Raw genomic sequence first — 20823 nt, forward strand, 5'->3', positions numbered from 1 at the left:
TTGGCTCTGGTGCTTGCTGGTGTCTGCCAGCTGCCGTCCTTGGCAGCATCCAGCAAAGGTGTCCACCCATTTTGGTCCTGGGGCAGGGTGCCGGTCTGGCCTGGGCAGGGGGTGGATCAGCCTGCAGCTGGGCTCAGCAGCCAGGCACTTCCCCGCTGCAGGGGCTGCCTTGCACCAGGCTGGGCTGGGCTGAGCATCACCCCCCGCCTGGCCTGGCCCTGGCATGGGGGGAAGGTGGTGTCCAGGCTTACTGGGGGACTGGCAGAGCCCTCACTTCTCCAGCACCTGGAGCCTGATTCCCCCCGCCATAGTGCCAGGCAGCTGGCACTCCGCACGGTGCCGGGTGGCTGGAACCCGGGGCAGCCCTTCCCAATGGACAGTGGGCAGGGTGCTGCAGGGTTGTGTGCTGCTGTAGCCACATGAGCCCAGGACCGCAGCCACTTTGTTGGTGTTTGTGATGGTGCCGAGCAGGAGGCAGAGAGCAGCAAACCGAAGTACTCCCCCCTTCCCACACTGGGGTCTGGGGGCAAATGGCCCCCGAGCAGCTCCTGCTCCTACCCGAGGCAGAGCAAGAACTGGCCTGCAGCTGTGAGGTGACGGTGCAGGGCTGGGGGCTCGCCTCGCACCTGGCAATGCCATTTCTGGGGAGCAGCCAAGGCCAGGCTGGGTGGGCTGACCACTGTGCTGGGATGAGGGGCTGGAGGGAGGGGGAAAGGGGACAGCCAGGGGCACAGGCATGGGGCAGCTGAACGCTCCACTTTTACCCCCCCTGCCAAGGTGGGGTGAGCCAGGGACCACCCTTAGCCCTGACAGGGAGGCGACCGCGACTGGGAGGGTGACAGCGACTGTTCCCGGGGCAGGGAGCCTCTGGGAGCCTGTCAGCGGACCTGAGCTTAGGGCTGCAGCCTGCAGGGGCCATCATCAACCCAAACCAAATTGTCTTGCCCCAGACCAGAGCCCCAAAACTGCATTTCTAAGACCCAAGCAGAGGTGTACAGAATGGTGGCAGGCACCTGGTCAGGGGGGAACTCTCAGACAAAAAAAAGCGCAGAGGAACCCAGTGAGGTGCTTTGTGAGGCCTGAGCAAGCCTGGCAGCATGGCAGTTTGCAGCTAAGCCCTGTCCCTACACGGGTTCCCTCAGGCCTGGATGCTGGACCTGGGCCCACACCGGAGCCAGGGCAGCAGAGCTGCTGCCTCGGCTGCAGCACAGGAAGAGCCTTAGGGTCCAGACAAGCACAATCCTCATTTAGCTCAGCGTGGGCCACCCTTCCCTCTCCTGGCACCTGCTGCCAGGTCTCAGCAAGGCTGGATGCAGCATACACAAACTGAGGGATGGCAAGTGCAGAGCCCTTTGAGGCCTGCTGCAAAAGGGTACAAGATCACTAGGTGATCTTCAGGCAACACGAAGCAAAGGCGGTGTGCGCCAGTCCACCAGGATCAGTTTTGCTCCCGAGGCAGGGAGAGCAGCAGGGAACCGGGGCAGTGGGCAGCTGGGTGGGAACCATCCCCCACGGTGACTGGCAGCAGGTTTCCCCATTTTTCTGCAGACAAAAGCTTTTTATCCCTCTTCTGGCCAGGCGTGCCATGAAACAGCTTCAGCTATAAATCCTCAGCACTAAATTAATCCATGGCCTTGTTTCTTCTTACCCATTAATTTACCCACCGCAAGCCTATGCTCTGCGGCAGGGAGATGATGGATCACTGCTCAAAGCCCTTGAGCGGGATCAGTCCTCCCTCAGGAACTGCTGGCGCACGCACACAGCAGCTCAGCATGTGCTTCCCCCAGCTCTCTGGAGCTGCTGGAGAGGCCCCCAGGCCCAGAAGGGGACCTGCGTGTCCAGCCCTGAGTAAGCAGAGGGATGAAAACTCGAGCAAGCTGCCCTGTGTGGGATGAGGGGGCTGGTGGTATCAGACACCAGCGTGCCACCCTCCCCACTCCAGCTGGCTTCACTGCACTTTCGCAGCTTACACACCAGGTTGCTGCAGAAAATCCCCCAGGTGCTGGTGACAGCTGGGCCGGACACCCCCAGCCCAGGCCCCAGCAAGGGGCTGAGGCACGAACTTCTGCAGCAAAGGCACTTGAAGCCAAGTCCATCATTGCTGCTGCAGAGTCAGCGCATGCGGGAGGCTGAGAACAGACAGCGACGGGGGAAGCACACCCTCTACGGGACAGATTTATTGAAACAGTCAGGACCTAGCGAAGAAAATCAACTGTTGGCTTTAATTATTGCGTACATCTTCATTTCTAGGACTAGGAAAATTTCAACTGATAAATATACATTTCATCAGAATGCCTTTGGCTGAAATATACCATTAGCACATTCTTCAAAGTTACAACAAAAGTCTTAGAAATATTAAAAAGGGATTTTTCCTTTACTAAAATAAAGGAGTGCACCCCCCACCCCAACAAGGCGCTAGGACTGACAGACGGGAACTCTTGGCTGTGCAAAGCAGAGCATTGATTACAGTAACAGAAAGAAGTCAGGACAGGAGTGGGGAGCCTGCATAGCACTCAGTGAGAGGTATGGGAGGCAGCTGCAGTGGAGTCAGGTCAGCATGTCCCAGAGGCAGCAGCAGCAGAGCGCGGTCCAGCACGCTGTCAGGCAGGCGCTCTCGCCCGTGTCATCTCTCCGCCGCTCCTCCACGACGTACACTGCGGGGACAGGAGAGCTCGGTCAGTCAGAGAGCAGCACAGCAACACCTGCAGCGGCCAACTACGTCTGCCGCCCTCAGCACAGCCGGCCCCGGCACGGCCGTGGTGCCCCTCTGTACCCCAGCGCTCACTTTGAGTGGCCCACGCTTGCTGGAGACAATCTGGTGCATGGGGGAGCACTGGCAGGAGGGGAGGTCCCGAGCTCCCCTCAGGCCACGATTTCATCACCGCAGCAGCACCCTGCAAGGACCCCCTGCCCCCTCCCACCACCGCAGCACCCCTCGGATGGGAAGGGTCCCCAGGGGAAGCACTTCTTTCCGCAGCCAGGCCCAGGCTGCTGGGACTGCGCGACATTACGGTCTCGACACAAGCGGCTGGTGCAGGCCAGCCAGGACCAGGCTTCCGTTATGTCACGTACAGTTACTGAGAAAGGAAACAGGCTCAGCCTGGAAGGCATCTGCTCCGAGTGAGCTGCCCTCCCGGGAGCACTGGTACCTAAGCCTCCCTGCCTGCCCCCCTGCCTCCCCCCACCCTCTGGCAACCCCCGGCCAGCAGAAGGTCCCTGGAGCAGAGCACCCACGGGTGCCCCGGCTGCCCCAGCTGAAGCCAATGCCCCTCCAGGCCCGGCACAGCCGCCCTTCCCAGGGGGGAGGTACCCAGCCCAGGCAACCGTGCTGGAGGGGGCCCCACGCTCCTACAGCACTTGGGGTGCTGGGGAGGGAGCACGTGCGAGGAGGGTGGTGGGTTCAGACATGGCTAAGGGCCAAACTCCCACCCAGCTGCTCACTTGCTGCCCCTCCTCAGCAGGGCAAGATGGGAAAAGAAGATGAGGAGGCTCGTGGGTCATATAAAGGCAGAGAGATCGCTCACCTATTACCATCATCGGCAAAACAGGTGCAACTTGGGGAAAAATTAATTTATCACCGACTAAAATAGATTTGGGTAGCGAGGAACAAAGACAAACACTAAAACACCACCTTCCCTCCTGCCTCCTCCACCTCCCCCCCAGCAATACAGAGGGATGGGGAATGGGGGCTGCAGCCCGTACACAGCAGCTCCTCTCCTCTCTGCAGCTCCTGCCAGGAGAGGCGAGCTGCGTGACCGTGCGTGCAAACAGGGAGGTGACACCTGTGGGCTGGGGTTGTTCCTTGCAACCTTGGCAGAGCCCATGCCCCCCCCCCCCCCCCCCTCCCCGAATCTGTGGTCTGGGTATATTAATCTTTGGAGGGATCATCAGGCACCTGGTGATGGAGAAGGCAGCTCAAGGCTCCCAGCAAACAGTGCTGAGACCAGTGGGAGCAGCTACCCTGGACCAGACTGGGCCCTGCTGGAGGCTGTCGCAGAGCTCCCAGCTGGCCTGAGCTCCAACACAGCACAGCCTTTGGGCAGCAGGGTCCTTGCCAGGAGAACCTGCTCCAGCAGGGGTCCTCTCCATGGGCTGCAGGTCCTTCTGGAAACATCCACCTGCTCCATGTCCTCTACAGGTTGCAGTAAATACACAGAGCACCTCCTCTTCCAACCTTCTTCTGTTTCTCACTCTTTTGTTCCCTCCTCTCTCTCTGGCATTTTCTGCCCTTTCTTAAATACGTTCTCACAGAGGCACCACCAGCTTTGCTGACGTGCTTAGCAGTGTCCCGTGGTAAGTCTGTTGCAGAGCCTTGCCAGCTACAGGAGGAGAAAGAGGTAAGCTCCCAGGGGCAGGAGGTGGTCTCAAGGTGAGATTCAGCTACTGTGTATGAATGGCCATGGGGAGGTGGGTACAGACAAATCCTGGGAAGAGCTGAGGTCAGGGGCAGAGCAGTGTCCCTCCTGCCCCTCAAGGCTGGAGAAAGCTCACTCTGCATTTTGGGCATTGGGCAGAAGGTGCTTTTGCACCAGCCAGCACTTCTCGGTGGTGGGAAGAGCTCGCACTTCTCAGGCAGCAGAGGCCCCACAGAAATAGCAGGGATCAGCTCTGGCTGACCAACCTCCCCAATTATAAAGCCACCTGGTCACTGCAAGGAGAGCGAGTGGGAGGAGGCTGTGGCAGAGCTGGGATGCATCGCCTTCAGAGCGTCCCTCTCGTGGCCTCTGCAGCTGAGGCCAAGGAACACTGACAGTGCTGGTTTCCAGAGGACTCCAGCACACAAGGCACAGCCAGCTCTTAACCAGGCTAGAAGGCAGCAATACTCAGACACTTCACCTGCCAAGGGGCAGATGCCCAGATCACACCCCCAAATGCTCAGGGTATTGCCTCGTGGACAGAAACTATTTAATAAAGCTCTGCCCCTCGAGGGCTGCCCAGAGGCTCCCAGCAGGCTGTTGCGATTTACTGCACACTGCCCGCTGCCTGAAAGCACAGGAGGGAGCCTCAGGTTTGGATGGAGCTCTCCCGGCAGGGTCTCCTACCCAAGGCCAGCGTGCTTCGTGCTCTTTCTGCCAGCCCCTGAAGCCCATTTGGGACAGATGAGCAGATTACCTTTGGTTCCTCCTCACTGAGCTTGGGCTATCACACCCAGAACTGCAGCAGATTGCAGGCAGGCACATGACCTTCCTTCCTTAAAGCTTTCTTGGATCTGTTATGGTCTGTGTGGGAACCATGCCCTCACACAGGAGTCTGACCCAGGCACGCAGCTAGTGCTTTAAGTCAAGTGGCTGAACACGTGGTGTTGACAGGCAGAGGCCTGGGCAGGAGACAGCTCATGTCATCAGCCTGGTCCTCCCTGGGCTTTGCGCTCAGAAAAATGTTCCCCCCCCACCCTTCACCGCTTCAGTTCTCTCAAGAGTGATGGGTGGAGGATGATGTGCTCTGGCTTACATGATACAAAAATCCTGCCACCATCAGGGTAGGGCAGAGAGACCAACAGCCCAGTAATCCCCCTCAAACATATGCCCTCAGGTACAGCCTGTACCCCAGCCTCAGGCAGCCTCCCTCTTGCCAACCGGAATAACACAGAGAAGAGGCAACTGCTGTGCAGGCACAGCCCAGCTCCAGAGGAGCCACTGCATGGTGCTGGCAAAGCACCACTGTCCATCCTTCCCTCCAGGGCTTTGCAGCTGCCTGCGGGCATTCAGTCACAGCCTATGGTCCCCTTGCTCCAGGAACGTCAGTGTGGAAGCACATCTCTTCTCCAGGCAGCCCCAAAAGGAGGTGGCAGCATGCAGCAGCGCTGTGACAGGCTGCGCTAGAGCAGGAGACGTGCCACGGGCTCTCCTCCTCCAGCAGCTGCTGGCCCTGCCTGCCCCTGCAGAGCCAAAGCAGGCACCTCCAGGGAGGAACAGACCAGGACCTGATGGAATCCTGGCTCCCATGCACAGACCAGGGCCCTGCAGGCTGCTGGGCAGTGCTGCAGTAGTGGGGGAGGCTGCACGACCTCCTCCCCAGAGCCTGTGGAAAGGGCAGGGCTGCGCCCACAGCCAGCAGCCCAGCCACACTGGCAAGGACCACAGAACAAGGTCAATGACTTGAGCCCAGCACCCTGGCCTCCTCCTGTGATCCAAGAGACCCTATTTCATCCCTTTGAAAGGGTGGACCACAGACCCATCTGTCCCAAGGCAGACAGGACTTTGGTCAGGCCCCTCCCTCCTTCCTGCCCACAGCCCCAAACTGGCACTCAAAACCATGCAGGGAAGACTTGCAAAGGCTTCATGTTCAAAAGCATGAAGACTTGCGAGTGTTTGACCTTATAGACCATTGTATCAGTAGCTGTCTATTCACTGCCTGTTCTCCCTGGTGAGGTGACCCAAGTCCACTCGTTCCCACACACCTCCATGCAGTGCAAGCTGTCATCAAGCGGCCGGTCAGGTCCCCGGCACAGTGGGCTATAGTGGGTCACCGACTGCTCAGCAGCGGGAAAGAAGGGAGATGTGCCCTGCTGTCCATGGGAGAAGCTGGCTTAGCAGAGCTGCCCACACTGTTTTGCCTTCCTTCCCTGACTGGCATTGCTGGGAGCGGCTGGACATCCTGACATTTGAACCTTTCACCCTCCTCAGCTGAGCAGCATTCTGCCCTGCAGCAGATAGAGCTGCCCTTCTGTCTGGCTTAACAGACAAAGCTGTGATGAGAGGCGAGCCCTGGCGCCACACAACACCTTTGTGCAAACCCAGTCATACGACCGAGCTGTTCGGGAGGAAGAGCAGCAGGGCAGAGCTGCACAGAACAAGTTCAGCTTGCAAGGGCTGAAAGAGGCATTGGTGTGTTTCAGGCTGGGAAAAACCTTTGGGCTTTTTTTCCCTGGTGGATCCAGGAGCTCTGAGCAAGCAGCTAACTCTTTGGTGCCTTTGTTTCCTCTGTGAAGGTCCAGTTACAATGAGCAAGGCAAAACACATACCAAATGCTCCAAGAGTCCTGTATAAGATGATGACATGCAGTTGTTCAGCAGGGCAGAGTGCACACCCAACAGGCAGAGATGGCCAAGAGCTCCTCAGCAGAGTGGGGTACTGGCCATGCTCTCCTGCCTATGTTCAGGTGGAAGAGGATGCTGGCTGGCTCCTGCCATCCCTCAGGGTGAACAGACAAGGGTGCTTTTCCCATGGCTGCTCAGGAAGCTTCCAAACCAGCTCCCTGTGCTGGAGCCCTGAGGCAGCTCTGGTTTCTAACGGTCTGCCAGCTGCCATTCAAGCTGTCCTGCTTTGGAGCCACAGAGAGCTGGACTGCTGCTGCCAGAGCATTGCCATACCCAAAACTGAGGGCCACAGTGCCCTGTGACATGCGGATCTGCACAGCAGAAGGGGGCTGGGAGGATGTTTAGGGAAGCACTGGTTCCTCGTGGTTTAGAGACAGCAGGGTGACTCTGACCTCTGGAAAACACCACCAAGAACAGATACCACAGAGCTTGCTCCAGAGCAAAGTCCTTGCAGCTTCAGACTGAGTGAAACCCAGGGAATGTGACACCCTTCCCTGCCCCAGAAAAAGCTCTGCAGCATGTGACACTCCCAAATGTGGTGGACAGCATAAGGTTACACTGCTTTGGGGGTGCCTCACATACCCTCAGCTCCCTTGCTGGAGCAGCTGAGATGGATTGAGTTCTCAGGCTGACAACACCTGGCCTGAGGGTGGGTATCCTCTCCTCTGAGCACTAAGGTATGGCACTTCACACCGAGCACAGGCAGACCTAGCTAGCCAGCTGCTCTGGCCAGCCTCCAGCAGGCATCTGCTGACCGGAGGAGGCCATGTCACTGCAATGCAAACCATGGGCTGGAGGGCAGTTACCAGTTTTGGCCACCCCAGTCAAGCCCATCTTCACCCTGGTAGAAGACAGCTGTATCCATAGCCACAGGCAAGGCACCATCCAGGGAAGAGCTCTAACACCGCTGCCTTTTACTGCTAGAGTTAAAGCAATGTTGCTTTCTGGTAGCTCAGCGCTAAGCTAAGGAGTAATGCTTGAGCATGCAGAAGACACGAGCTGTCAAATGATACACTAACATTGACAAGTCCTCCAGGGTATCACACAAACCAGTAAAGCATTTTGATGGTTAGTCAGCAACTTGCAAAGAAGTCAGTGAAATCGAGTCTAACTGCATACTCTGCTGGAGGATGGGTCTGCATAACCTTCCCCACCCCAAAGCAGAGTTGAAATGGATACTGCCCTGTGCAATTTATAGTAAGCTGTCCATGACTGCAGGCATACAAGAAGAATTTGCCTGAAGTATTTATGATTAATCCATCAGAAGTTCTAAACTACAGCCAAGTGTCGAGGACATACTGACAAAGCATGTTCAAAGCATGTACAAAGTGCTGTTATGAAACACTCGCTGAAATATTAAACAAAATGGCTTTTCCAAATTTGGGCCTGTGCAATGGGAGATCGGCACTTTCACTACACGGCTGCTCAGCTGACTCGCATCAGATGCTGCCTCTCAGCACAAGTGGGTCACAGCAGCAGTAGGCATCGCTCCTCCCTGCCAGCCAGCACCTTCAGCTGCCTGCACGGCACTGCTGCTGGCAGCTTGTGCTAGGAAGGTCTGCGCTAAACTGGCTGATACCCAGGCACAACTGCCCACTAACAATTCAGGGCAGGACTGGGACAGAAGAAGGTACAGCGAGGGACAGCAGCCATGTCAAGACCTTTCCAGGACTCCCCATGGGTTTGGGGGGTGTGCCTTTCCGTTAGAAACGGTGAAACAGCACTGGAAAGAGCCATGTCCTTTCACTCTGTTCTGCTAAAAGCTGGAAGTCGTTTAAACGAGCAGCACATTGTGGCACAAGTACCATCCTGCAGAAACCCTTTGAGAAAAAGCTGTGGTTTTCCCCATGCAGGGAGTTACGGGACCTTACCAAACCCATTCACCTTCCAAGTTCAAGGAAAGCCCCAAAGACGACCATTTGAAATACGCATTAGAGAAGTCGCTGCCTTCCACTGCAGAGTTCCTCTCCCAGAGAGAGCAAGAGTCTCAAGCCACAGCCAGCTCATGGGAGCTGGTGTCCACCGCTGCTGCAGTTTGAGAGGAAATACACCTCTGAAACCACTGAGTTTTCAGACTTTGAAAGCATCTGGGCAATACTCTAAATAAAAACAACCACCTCTCCCTTACAGTTTGAGTTTAATGATTACTTCTTTTGAAGCTTATCAATGCTTCAGAATTTGTAGCTCTGTCACTGTCACCAGACAAATTGCCAGAGAAACTTTAAACACAGCCATACAGCATTAATGCTAAAAAGCTTTTCTCATCAAGCAGTTGGGTGTGGGGCTTATACAGGAGACGGTAAGAGCAGAACAGGTGAAGGTTGGTCAACTATTCACTTACAGCTACCAAAGTGCATAGGGTAAAAAACAGTTCAAAGGCAGGCTAGATAAACTATTCCCAGCCAAGCCTCTCATTAAGCTGGAAACATCCTATACCAATCCTTTCATTTTGGACACTGTGCAACTGAACATCAGCTTCAAAGCACTAACACAAACACAGACATGGAAGTACCCAAGGAAATCAAGAGTGAGCGGTAGCACCTTTATTCAAGTCTTCCCAGCCTATGCATTAGCACTACTTTAAAAGCAGAGGATCCCCTGTAAACAGCATAGTAAGAGACAGCATAACAAAACCCTAAGCACCTTACTCAGACCTCTTAAAATGATTTCCTTAGGAAGACTTGCACAGCACATTACTGATGCAAACCACCCAACGTCTTCCCAGCTCACTTCATCCAGCAGTTTTCCATTAACAGAGATCAGGTTTTCTACTGGAATAGCTTTGCCAACAAAACCCCAACCCAAAATATGTCAATTAAGGGAACTCCTGGTTTTGTATGCTTCTTGTCAGAAGCCTGAATGCCTCCAAGCTAAAGCCACCCGGTTTGCTGTGGCAAGCCTTACTGGGGACTTTACTAGCTGCTTTGTGCCTCTCTCTTGTCCATCGTCAGGCACTCCAAAGATCTCCTACGGCGTGCTGGAGTCTTTACCACTATGAGCAGAAGCCCATTAGCACTTTTGGACTGGTGGTCTTAGAGAGAAGAGAAACAAGGGTGATTTCTCTCAGAGGCACTAGACAGCATTCAGTTTTAGGCTCAAGTTTTGATGCTTCCATTGTTTTTTCTAAAACAGGATGGGAGAGGGTGTAAGCTGAGCACACCCTCCCATCTTCTAATCAGCCTTAAAGAGCGTAGATCACAATGAATCATTCTTACCCCTAAAATGGTAGCACTCCCTGTAATCACGGAGTACCAGCCTGCACAAGCCAGTGCAAATAACTCCCACTATTTTTAAAACAAATATTACAATACCTTGTTATTTCATGTACAGTCTGCCTTATCTTAAGCATACACATTCTGTTTCTTCTCATACCTAATTGATATGTTAATCATTAGCTCCATGAGGGACAGGCATGAGCAGTACTTTTCACCTGCTTTGATACAAAGTAAAGTCATGACCTGAGACCGTAGTGCTCCTTATTGCAGTGCTTTACTGGGTCTACAGGGATTGCAGTAAAAGGATACCAGCTTTGATGATAGAACCAGCCCATCCTGTCCCAGGGCCTAGGCACAGACATCACTGTTAAGGTACTGACATGCCTACATGGGGAGCCCCCCCCAGAAAGCAGGCAGCGACGGCGCCCGAGAGCACTCAAGCTCTGCAAGCCCTCCCAGAAGTCTTGCTGGATGTCACCGGGGGCCCTGGCCCTTGTCTAGGTATTTCAGGTATGACATCCAGGCAGACAGACAGCAAGCAAAAAGCTCACTTCAGGCAAGCCAAGGGGCAGGCTCAGCCAAGAAGTCAGCCGCCCGGGGAGAAGTGAGGTGCACGCACCCCCAGGGTCGGCCCAGCCTAGCACTAGCCAGCTGCAGGGACTCCCTCCTCTTCCTAAAGTGAGAGGGCCAGGAGCATGAGAAAAGCAGTAAGTCTTGAAGTTTACTACTTCTTTTGCTCCAACTGTGTGCTGGCACACAGACCCACTTTGCACGCAAACAAGTTAGTTACACTCCTAGCTGCTCTAAACTATTAGGCAAGGCCTGGAGCACACAAGAGGAAGCAGCAACAAGCAGTTTACCAACCACTGCTACTGCAGACCAAAAACTCTTCCCGTGGTATCTGAACAGCTGTTTGCCATTGTAACAACAGTTCAGAGCAGAAGTATTAAGTAATACACAGTCTTCTCATCTGGGAGGAAGCACACAGCAGAGAAGGGACCAATAAGCCTTTTCCGACATGTGAATAAAGTGGTTTTTATCACAAGCCACTTCTGCACCAAGAACTTTGTTTTCGCTTGTACAGCCAGCAAACAAGAAGTCTTGCTTAAAACTGCACAACACCATTTTAATAGTAACTTCTTACAGGGTTAAGTGCTGCCGGCAGCAGATTGCGAAGTCAAGTCAGTCTGTGCATCTGGTTCTACCTTCAAAACCTTCTTACCCAAGTCCTTTGAAAGTCTTTCCATTCAGGATGGAGGCCAGAGAAGGGAAAGTCAGCACAAGGGCATTGGTGGCAGCCAAGGGATGCAGAGGTGACAGTGGCTAGAAATCAAGTGTTTCTGAGCCACTCTTTGGGGTGCACACTCTAGGTCTGCAGACCCAACACTGCAGGAGGAAAGAACACCCAACCCTGACTGCCCAGCCAGCCACGTGTCCTGGAGTAAATCCCACGCAGGCAGCCAGTGTGGAAGAAGAGATTGCATGACTGGGGAATAGGGACCCTAGGACTTCAACTAAAACTTTCATACTAGCTGCCAACAAGCCTCCTCTCTGCCCCTGGCCTCCTCCCTTGCCCACAAGACCTCCAGGGCAGAGCCTGGGCACAGATGAGATCTAATTCCCTTGTCAAGAAAGGCATTTAATTATTCTTTCCCCTCTCTGGGGATATTTGCTCATGCTTAACAGCTTCATGCCTGTCACATCACATTCCTGCCCCCCCAACTCCTTCCTGCCCAGAGGCTTTCATTGTATGCACAGTCTCTACCAACACCATATTCAGATTTCAGGAAATACCTTAGCACACTTCTGGAACAGATACCAGTCAGAGCCAGATGGAAATACGGTAGTCTACTTCCAAGCAAAAATCTTCCAAAGTTGCAAACGCTCAGAGCAAGTTTCACAATCCCCAGGCCCAAACACAAACAGCTCTACTGCCAGAGCCACCCAAGCAAAAATAAAGTATCAAGGAAGCAAACTGCTAGTGAGTACAGGTAGTTTCACCTGCAAATCCCCTCTGCCACCAGACAGCTGCTCCTGATCCAGCCCAGATTTCATCCTGGACTCAAGCAGAAGCAACTGATCTACAACTACCTACTCTGGTATCAGCTCTGCCCTGTTTCATGGCTGCGTGACTCTATCCAGCAGGTTAGGAAAATTCCTTTCAGTTCCTGCAAGTCTGAGAAGCTCTTACGGTCACCCTAGAGAGCTGTTTCAGCTTTCAGTGAGCTGAACACACAACACATTTCAGGGAAATTACCATGCAGGCATGCGAAGTGAGCACTTTCCAGAGCCAATGCTGCACTGGCCACGTTTCACACAAAGGTGAAGTTGTTCCCCTCTCGCACACTGCATGTGCTCCAACAAGCATGGGTTATGTCTGACCATAAGCCATGCAGAAGATTTTCTTGCAGCTCAGGGCTGGGAAAGAGGTGAGTTTCCTCACCTGAGCACACAGGGATGGGATTCAGAGATCTTTGAGATAATGGAATTGATACTAATCAGCATCTACGGAGTATAGATGTGCCCAGGAAGGATTTAACATCTCTAAAACGCAGGGCTACAGGCACTCCTCATAGGAGAAAAGCGTACCTTATGTAGTAAGTACTCAAGTCTCTGAAGGATGTCAGCAGGCATTGGCCGGCTCTCTGAAGCACTATAAACCCCATCACACAGGTTAGAAAGTGTACAGGTCATAAGAAAACAGCTTCCCCCCAGCTCAAAAGTACAGTAATTAAGGGCTTCAGACCCTTCAGTTTTCTTCTAGACTGCAACAGATGCAGAGACATCTCCCAAAACTACAGATTTTGAGAACTTCCTCTAACTTTTTTTTTTAATCAGTGAAATCTTAATTTAACATTAAAGCAAGGAGGCATTTTCCACCAAGTCAACTGCAGGGCTAAGAACAGCACATTCCTCAGCTTGAGTCAGCGTTTTCATTGAAAATCAGCGTCAGTCCTAGAATTAAACAAGACGTGTCTTGGAGGGATTTACACAGCACAAACTCGGACTTACAAGGGTCTTGCAAGAGTGTCCTGGGTGACAGACATGAGGGACAAAGTCCAGTTTTAGACTCTCCTTGAGCAGTGCCCCCAGGGCTTGAGTACCACAATCTGTGCAGCGCTTGCAGAGCTGGAAAAAGGCTTTACACAATTTGCTTCTCACCCAGGTTAGGTGCCCAGCAGATGAGGACTGTCCAGAGCAGCAGCCTCATTTAATTTGGTTCACTACAGAGCCAGCCTTAGCCTCATTTAGCCAGTTTGTCTCAAGCATGTTTTCAGACACAGGACCTGAATTTGGAAATCCTTTTCTTTGCATCAGGCTTTTCTCAGATTATCCCCTCCTTCAGGGTGAAAAGCAGCGAAGGTGAGTCAGAGATTAGCCCCCCAGGACAGCAGTTTGCCAGCAAACAGCCCCCACTGTTTGTGCAGTCAGCTGACACAAGCCAGGGACAGAGGGAGGTATGATACAGCAGTCTTGGGGGAGAGAGAACACCAGGTTTTAATGCACACTACAGTATGAGAAGCAAATAAGAGGACAACTGCCAAGTGGGATTTTTTTTTCTTTTTGGCAGGACACCAGCTGTCTGGAGTTGCAGGTCCTGAAGGTACAGTAACGGTTAAATTAAATGCGCTAACAGACTGCTTGGAAAGGGTCAATACACCCAGAAAGCCTCCTGGAATTGCTACATGCTGCCCTCCAAATAAACTTCTGGGGAAGGCTCAGCTTGACACAGTTTGAAAAGCAAGGGGGTAACCACTGAAAGGCACCAGAGAGCCTAACCGGAGCGATTAGAAACCCCTCCTTTCCATGCTGAGACCCATGAAGAGGAAAAATCCACCCCTCTAGCAGAAGGCAGTGACTGTATCTGGGTGACCTGTTTATTCTTGCAGCTGGCCAAACATTAGGAGGCAGGCAGCATCACTGTGACTATTACTCTTACCACAGCTGGCTTTGCTACAAGTAATCAACTTCCAGAAATAAGATTTCCACCCTGTGCGTACAATAGGTCAAACGCAATACTGAGCTTTGTTTGCCTTCAGTTGGAAGGAAGGCTGCTGACAGAGCCTGGTTCCCTTTGGCACAGCACAGAATAGCCTCATCCATTACGTTGTTATGTATCAATGAGGCGGGGGGCAGGGAGAAATTAAGCTGCACAAATTGCTCACATCAGCTAGTGCTTTCAAAATTAGTATGTCACTTTGTACTTTGGCTCATTCCACTTCTTTTTAAAGCATGCCATTATCAACAGCATTACATTTCACCTCTAATTTACATAGACAAGAAAGTACCTGCTGACCAGTCAGCAGATACTGTGGTTTCCTTCTGCCAGTTGATACCGAATTACTCTATAATGAAAGTACTGAGGGGGAAATGAGATTTTTCTGGAATGAAGTATTTTCTTCCTCCTAAGCAAGCCTGTGCTGCTCAAGGCAGCCTGGCTCCTTATGCCACGCTCCACGCAGGCACTGTGCTCCTACTGCTGTGCGTTTCTCAGCTTTGTTCGGGTGCAGATGAGTTCCCTCTAGCTACCCGAAGCATTGTGTGACACCAAATGGCAGATCTGTGGTATTCCAGGAACACATGCCTGGACAGACTTCATGTGGACAGACACGAAGACAGCCCTTGGTTTTTACAGCAGGAAAGATGCAGACAGAAATCAGCACAAGTCAGTTCACAGAGCTAGGAAGCTGAAGCAGATAGCCTTAAGGACAACTTCCCTCAGGCTTAGCATATAACTTACCAGCTCTAAAGGTAAAGGTCAAGTTGTTTACTTCTAATGAACAACTGCCAAGTCAGTTATTAGCCCTTGCAAGAGGCAAAAAGTGTTTTTTCTTTGGAGACACTGCTATCGGTAGCCTGTACAAGCCCAAAAACCAGCTATCAAAAAAACCCAAAACAAGAAAACGACACCATGGCCATGAGGTCTTCTGTGACACCTCAGCAAGTCACCTAGCCTCTCTGGCTCACTGCTCTTCCACCTGCAGAAGGAACATACGCTTCAAGGCCTTTCACACCCAACAGTGTTGAGGTAGCTAGGGTGACTCTGAGGGGGTGCAAGCTTGCACAGGCTGGATTCCATCCACTCAGGGAGAAGGGACAAAGGACCACCAGCTGCCATTATTAGCTGAAGACTCCCTCTTCTACAATGCTGTAATACATGGGAGCCATATGGCCAACACCACTAAGTCTTAATGCATAAACTGCAAGCTGATTTCTGCAACCGTCATCATGGCTAACTAATCCTACACAGACAGTCTAGAGTGGAATATACTTGTTCTTGTTCTGCACTGTTCTGGACTGCACCTTTGCCCAACAAGCCTTTATATATGTCCCCCTCTACAATGTCATATTGAAAAGATGACAACATCCTCCCTCTCTCACCTATTTCTAGCAGAGTAATTGCTCACTTAACAGTAATAACTTTCTCTTTCCAGCCTAGATGTTACCTACCCTTGCCAAGCATGACCCCAACAAAATGGACCAAACTCTCCGGTCTGGGCTTACAGCTCCCACCTCCCGAGGATGTGGAGGAATGGGTGCTGTGTCTGGGAGAAGCACGGCTGCAGCACACACGCCACGTACAGGCGGCGTAACTCACGCCAGTGCTGCTCAGCCTGAAGAGTCCTTCAACAGCAGCCTTTGAAACAAGGCTCAGTGGTTCACGAGCTCTTCTGCAGCGTGGGAGACAAAACCAGTCCTAAGTTTAAGCTGTTTCCCTATTACATCTCAGCTATAGCTTTCTTTTTAATACAGAGCCATATGAGGTTTTTTTCCTCTCCAAGGGCCAATTGGACAGGCTATGTCCATTGCTACTCCAGACAGGCCACAAAGTGTTAAGATTAAAAAACACTGTCACCGTGAAATGCTACTTTACCATCAGATTTTGATAGCTCGACAGTAATTATTTCCATCTGTGTGATCCACTCAAGACAAAAATATGATGCATAATTACTTCCACACATTAGCACACTGGCTGCGATCCACAACTTAAGAGCCCACTTTGCAGGTTGTCTACACAGTAAAATAACTTAAAGCATAAAATGTAAAGTATAGCAAATTTCCTAGCTTTCAGCATGAACACATGTTTGTTCACAAATACTAATGCATTACTTGGAGTAGCTTAATTCATTAGATTAAGCTAAGTCATCTAGGAGAGCAAAACATCCGCTCTGAAAGGAAAGCATCCACACAGTAGCTCCTCCCAGATAACTGCTTGGAAACACCACAAGAACTGACAACCCACATTAAATCATGCGAGACCGGCTAGGCAGACTGTAATGACTTGATTAAATTTAGATGTCAATTTTTTTATATTAGAGGTTCAGCCACACCAACAGATAGATAGCATTAGTATAACAGATTTTTAAAAAATTAGCTTTTTTAGGGACATCTGTTCTATATTAGACACTCCTGGAGGTGATCATTAAACAAAGCCTTATTGAAAGCTCTCTCAGAATACTTCTGTTAAAGTGTCACAGGACAAAGATCAGGTTCCAGTTTGACGGACTGGCCAAAAAGGAGAAAGGGGGAGATGAGGTATTTAACAGAAGGAGAATCAAGAAAAAGGAAAAGCTTTTGCCGACAAACACAAAATTATAGCCCTGACTTCATTTTACACACATTAATAAATGGTTTTTGTACATTTAGTTACATCCACTTCAGCAAAAGCAACGCAAATTGGAGGCTCCCAAGGCGGGTTCAGAGACCGCACATGCTACAGGAAGGCAGTTCAAAGACAGGACTTACCAGAAGATCTTTTGTTCGTGGGTTAGGGTGCTACTTCTGCAGAACTGCAGTTGTGTTCACTTAGGTTTAACAACAAAACCATGCCTCCTGCAGCATAAGCCTGGTCTCTCAGTGAAAGACACACTCAAACACTCAGCTACTTGTTTTCTGCAATTTCCCAGCCTACACCTTTGTGCTGGTCCACAGGTTTGTGAGCAGAGCAGAGGACATTCAGTGTCATCGCTTCCCTGATCCAGTCTGATATGAGATCCTTTAAGCCTCCAAGGCAGCAGATCTGGCTCAAAGACAGACTGCCCAAAGCAGCAGACCCACTCTCCCTTCAGCTTCTGCTAGCACATCCCTTTTCATGGCTACAGCAGCAAAGGGACATTTGCACTAACCAAAGATGTTCTACATGGAAGACCAGGAATTCCCTCCCTGTCGTCCCCCCCCCGCAGTACCAAGAAATGCCTGTTAACCACCCCAAAACTATGTGCATTTCCCAGGGAAAACCCCGATTACACTTTGAGTCCATGTGGTGATAGTGGTGGGAAGCATCACCATGCTGCTGCCTCCTTCTCAAAGGCAGACCCTTGAGGTTTTCACTCTTTTACAGAGGAAGCTGAACTCATGACTTGCACTCATTGACATTTTATTCACTCAGACCAATTGTTCGCTGCTTGTATTTGGGTCCTGTGGCCAGACCCGCACCAGAATATTCCTGACATCTTACATCAGCTATAAATCCAGGGATGCTGCTATATACTATATACACTGGTCCAGTAGTGCACCATTTTAGCCAAGAAGACTGGAAAAAAAAAAAGGTCTTGAAAATGTCCTCTCCACAGTTCAGCCTGTCCGCCCATCTATGTCAAGTCTCCTTTGGATTCATTACAGTGAAAAACTTGCTGGGAACTTCTGAAGTTCCAGCTTCCCAAAAAGTGAGGGCTTTGAAAAGGCCTTTGTCGCAGCATGCTGCAGAGTCAGAGTAACATGAAGTGGTAGAGGAGCACAGCAGGCAGTTATCTCAAAATGCAGCAAATGCATATAGACCTCAGTCCTGAGCAGGCCCCAAGGGCAAGCGCACATTGTCCCAAGCCATGGCAACAACAATATGTGGAGAATGACCTTAACGTGCAATGGCCAAAGACAGCTTTGCATAGTGGCAAAGGCCTTGGGGGAACTGTCTGAGTCCTGACAATTTTCCAAGCAATGTCAGCTTCGATACCCACTTTATCAGCCGGTCTTTACAGCAGTAGTATCTGCAGTGCTACTGCCTTGCATAGCTGTAAAGCACTGACTTAGGTTTTGATTTGGGGTACATGTTAGTCTCATTTCTTTCCACCTGAGGTCAGTCTGTCCATGACCATGCCAGACATACCCAGCACATAAAAACCCTGAGTTTCCTTTCCCTCCTGAGAGCAGCTTCCACCTAAAGCACAGTGCCTGGACAGCACCTCTACAGCAGTGCTCCTCACACTCCCTCCTGCAGAACAGGCCCTTTGGTAGCTCTGGCCACATCCTCTGCCACCCCAAGCCAGCCAGAACAGCTATAGGTACATAAGACTCTTCTCAACAGCTCAGGTCTGTTTGTGATATTCACTGGAAGAGACGCAATGATAGTTTCTGGCTTCACAGACTGGATGAGTATCTTTATCACTGAAGAAGCCTGGAAGAAGGCACTGGAGTTGGCATGACAGCATGAGCCCCCATGCTGATGGTGAAGGGGCGAGTACATCCCCATGATGTACAAGCAGAGATTTTAGAACCAAAGCCTGTGAAACACTGACAAGAATAAACCTGGTCTCTAGGCAAGTGTCCTTACTAGCAAGACAAAGAGTTACCAAAAAACCCCAAGCTAAATCCTCCTCTTTCCAATGGGGAAAAGGCACAGACCACACCCAACCTCACCAGAATTCCAGAGCTGTTGAGTTGGAAGGGACCTCTCGAGATCACCTGGTCCAACCCCCCCTGCTCAAGCGGGGTCAGCTAGAGCAGGCTGCCCAGGACCACTGTCCAGTCAGGTTTTGAGTATCTCCACAGATGGAGACTCCACAACCTCTCTGGGCAACCTGTGCCAGGTGTTTGATCACTCCCACAGTAGAAAAGTGTCGTCTTGTGTTCAGAAGGAACCTCCTGTGTTTCAGTTTGTGCTCATTGCCTCCGGTCCGGTCACCAGACACTACTGAGAAGGGTCTGGCTCTTCTTCATTCCCTCCCATGAGGTATTTATACACACAGATAGGCCCCCTTGAGTCTTCTCCAGGCTGAACAGTCACACCTCTCTCAGCTTCTCCTCATATAAAGATGCTCTGGTCCCTTAATCATCTTCTTGGCCCTCCTCTGACAATTTGAGCCTGCACCAAGCACTGCAGCAAGCCCCACGAGAGCTATGGGTGCCAGAGTAAACCAGCATTCCATATTGAGGGGATGTGGCACACAGATGGACCAGCTAGCTGCCAAGATAAGTTACACTGTCCTCCTTCCCTTCCCCAGAAATCTGTTTTTCCACAGAACGATAACAGCTTCAGAAAAAAAACAAGAGCCCAGGAATGATTCCAATGGCACTATTAGGTCACTTGGACAGATATTGATGGGCTCAAGAAAACTGATGCACATTAAGTTAGTTAGGAACTGTACATCTGAATATTACAAGCTTCAACTGTGCAGCCTTCAGTTGAAGCTTATCAACCAAAAGACAGGCAGAATGAGAGTTGTGGCAAATTTAAAGCCAGCAAAAAGCATGTGTAACAACCTCAGCATAAGGATTCCCTTGAGGGATCAGCATTAAGGATGTTCAGCAGTACCTTCCAACAGCCAGAGAACTGTTAGAGACACAACAGCAAAATAAAGCAGGAAAACAGCCTATAAACAGAATTGCTACTGCAAACAAGTCTCCACCTCCCCCAGCCCCATTAGAGCCAGATGCTGGTAACCGTATTACTTCAAGGTCAACATGTACTCATGCATTTGCAAGCCAGAAAGGGTCACAATTACATTGCACCACAGCTGCTATGCATACCTGTGTTTTTAGGCCCATCTGCATACACTGGTCCTGGAGGCGGAGGTGCGTTTTGCCATCCATACTGGGGATAACCTTGATAACCTGGCTGGCCTGGCTGGTATGGCCCAGTAGGTCCAGGAGGATAGCCTGGGTATGGGCCAGGAGGACCACCCGGTTGTTGTGCATAGGGTGGGTAAGGGGCAGTTGGACCCGGGCCAGGGTAAGGTGGAGGATTTTCGTAGTTCATGTGGGATGCAGAATCTGTCCTGCAGAAGAAGGAAAACAGAAGAGAACTGGTTTGCTTTTGTCTGCTTCATCTATGACCATATAGACCCATTTCAGACTGCTCTCCAGAGGGCCCTACATTAAGCGTGAGAAACAGACCTCAAAATACCTGGTCAAGCAGTGAGTTTATTTTTAACCCTTTGCCAGGGGCAAAGACTGAGTTGAAGAGATTTCTTTTAAGTGACATGAGTTTAGCTCAGCAGCAGAGTGACTTGCTGCTTTCCAGTCACGCATCAGCTACTCACTCTGAGACATTTAACAGTCTTGCAACTGCAAAGCAAAATCCTCTGCTTCCACTCATGATTAAAATGCTTTTAAGAGAGATTTAGAAGCGATTACTTCATGTTTCTGTCAATATTAAAAAAGAAAAGCATGCAGAAATGCAGCCTGTTCCAGACATGTTCGATAGCCTTGACAGGAGAGTGAACACAAAGGTCCGTTACGCTTCTGCTAATTGTTACAAGCATCTAGACCAGTACTCTGGAGCAAGACTATATGAATAATTTCCTGATGACACTGTAACCCAGCACATCACGTATTCTTCCAGTAATATGC

General features: G+C 51.1%; 1 protein-coding gene across 7 annotated transcripts in view; it reads right to left on the reverse strand.

Annotated features, from left to right (window-relative positions):
* Positions 1-2164: 2164 nt before the first annotated feature.
* CYSTM1 (cysteine rich transmembrane module containing 1) overlaps positions 2165-20823 on the reverse strand; it is a 30378-nt gene continuing 11719 nt past the window's right edge. For 6 of the 7 annotated variants that reach the window (XM_029998102.2, XM_041119346.1, XM_029998103.2 and 3 more), the window contains exons 2-3: positions 20002-20249; positions 2165-2654 (exon numbers count right to left, since the gene is read on the reverse strand). In XM_029998102.2, coding sequence (XP_029853962.1) covers positions 2548-2654; positions 20002-20230 — 336 coding nt within the window. In that variant the 5' untranslated portion in view covers positions 20231-20249 and the 3' untranslated portion in view covers positions 2165-2547. Of the gene's footprint in view, positions 2655-20001; positions 20256-20823 lie in introns of those variants that run through there. The other variant, XM_041119345.1, reaches the window with a different exon arrangement.

Source organism: Aquila chrysaetos, chromosome 22 (assembly GCF_900496995.4).
Source record: "Aquila chrysaetos chrysaetos chromosome 22, bAquChr1.4, whole genome shotgun sequence".
NCBI classification, from domain to species: Eukaryota; Metazoa; Chordata; class Aves; order Accipitriformes; family Accipitridae; genus Aquila; species Aquila chrysaetos.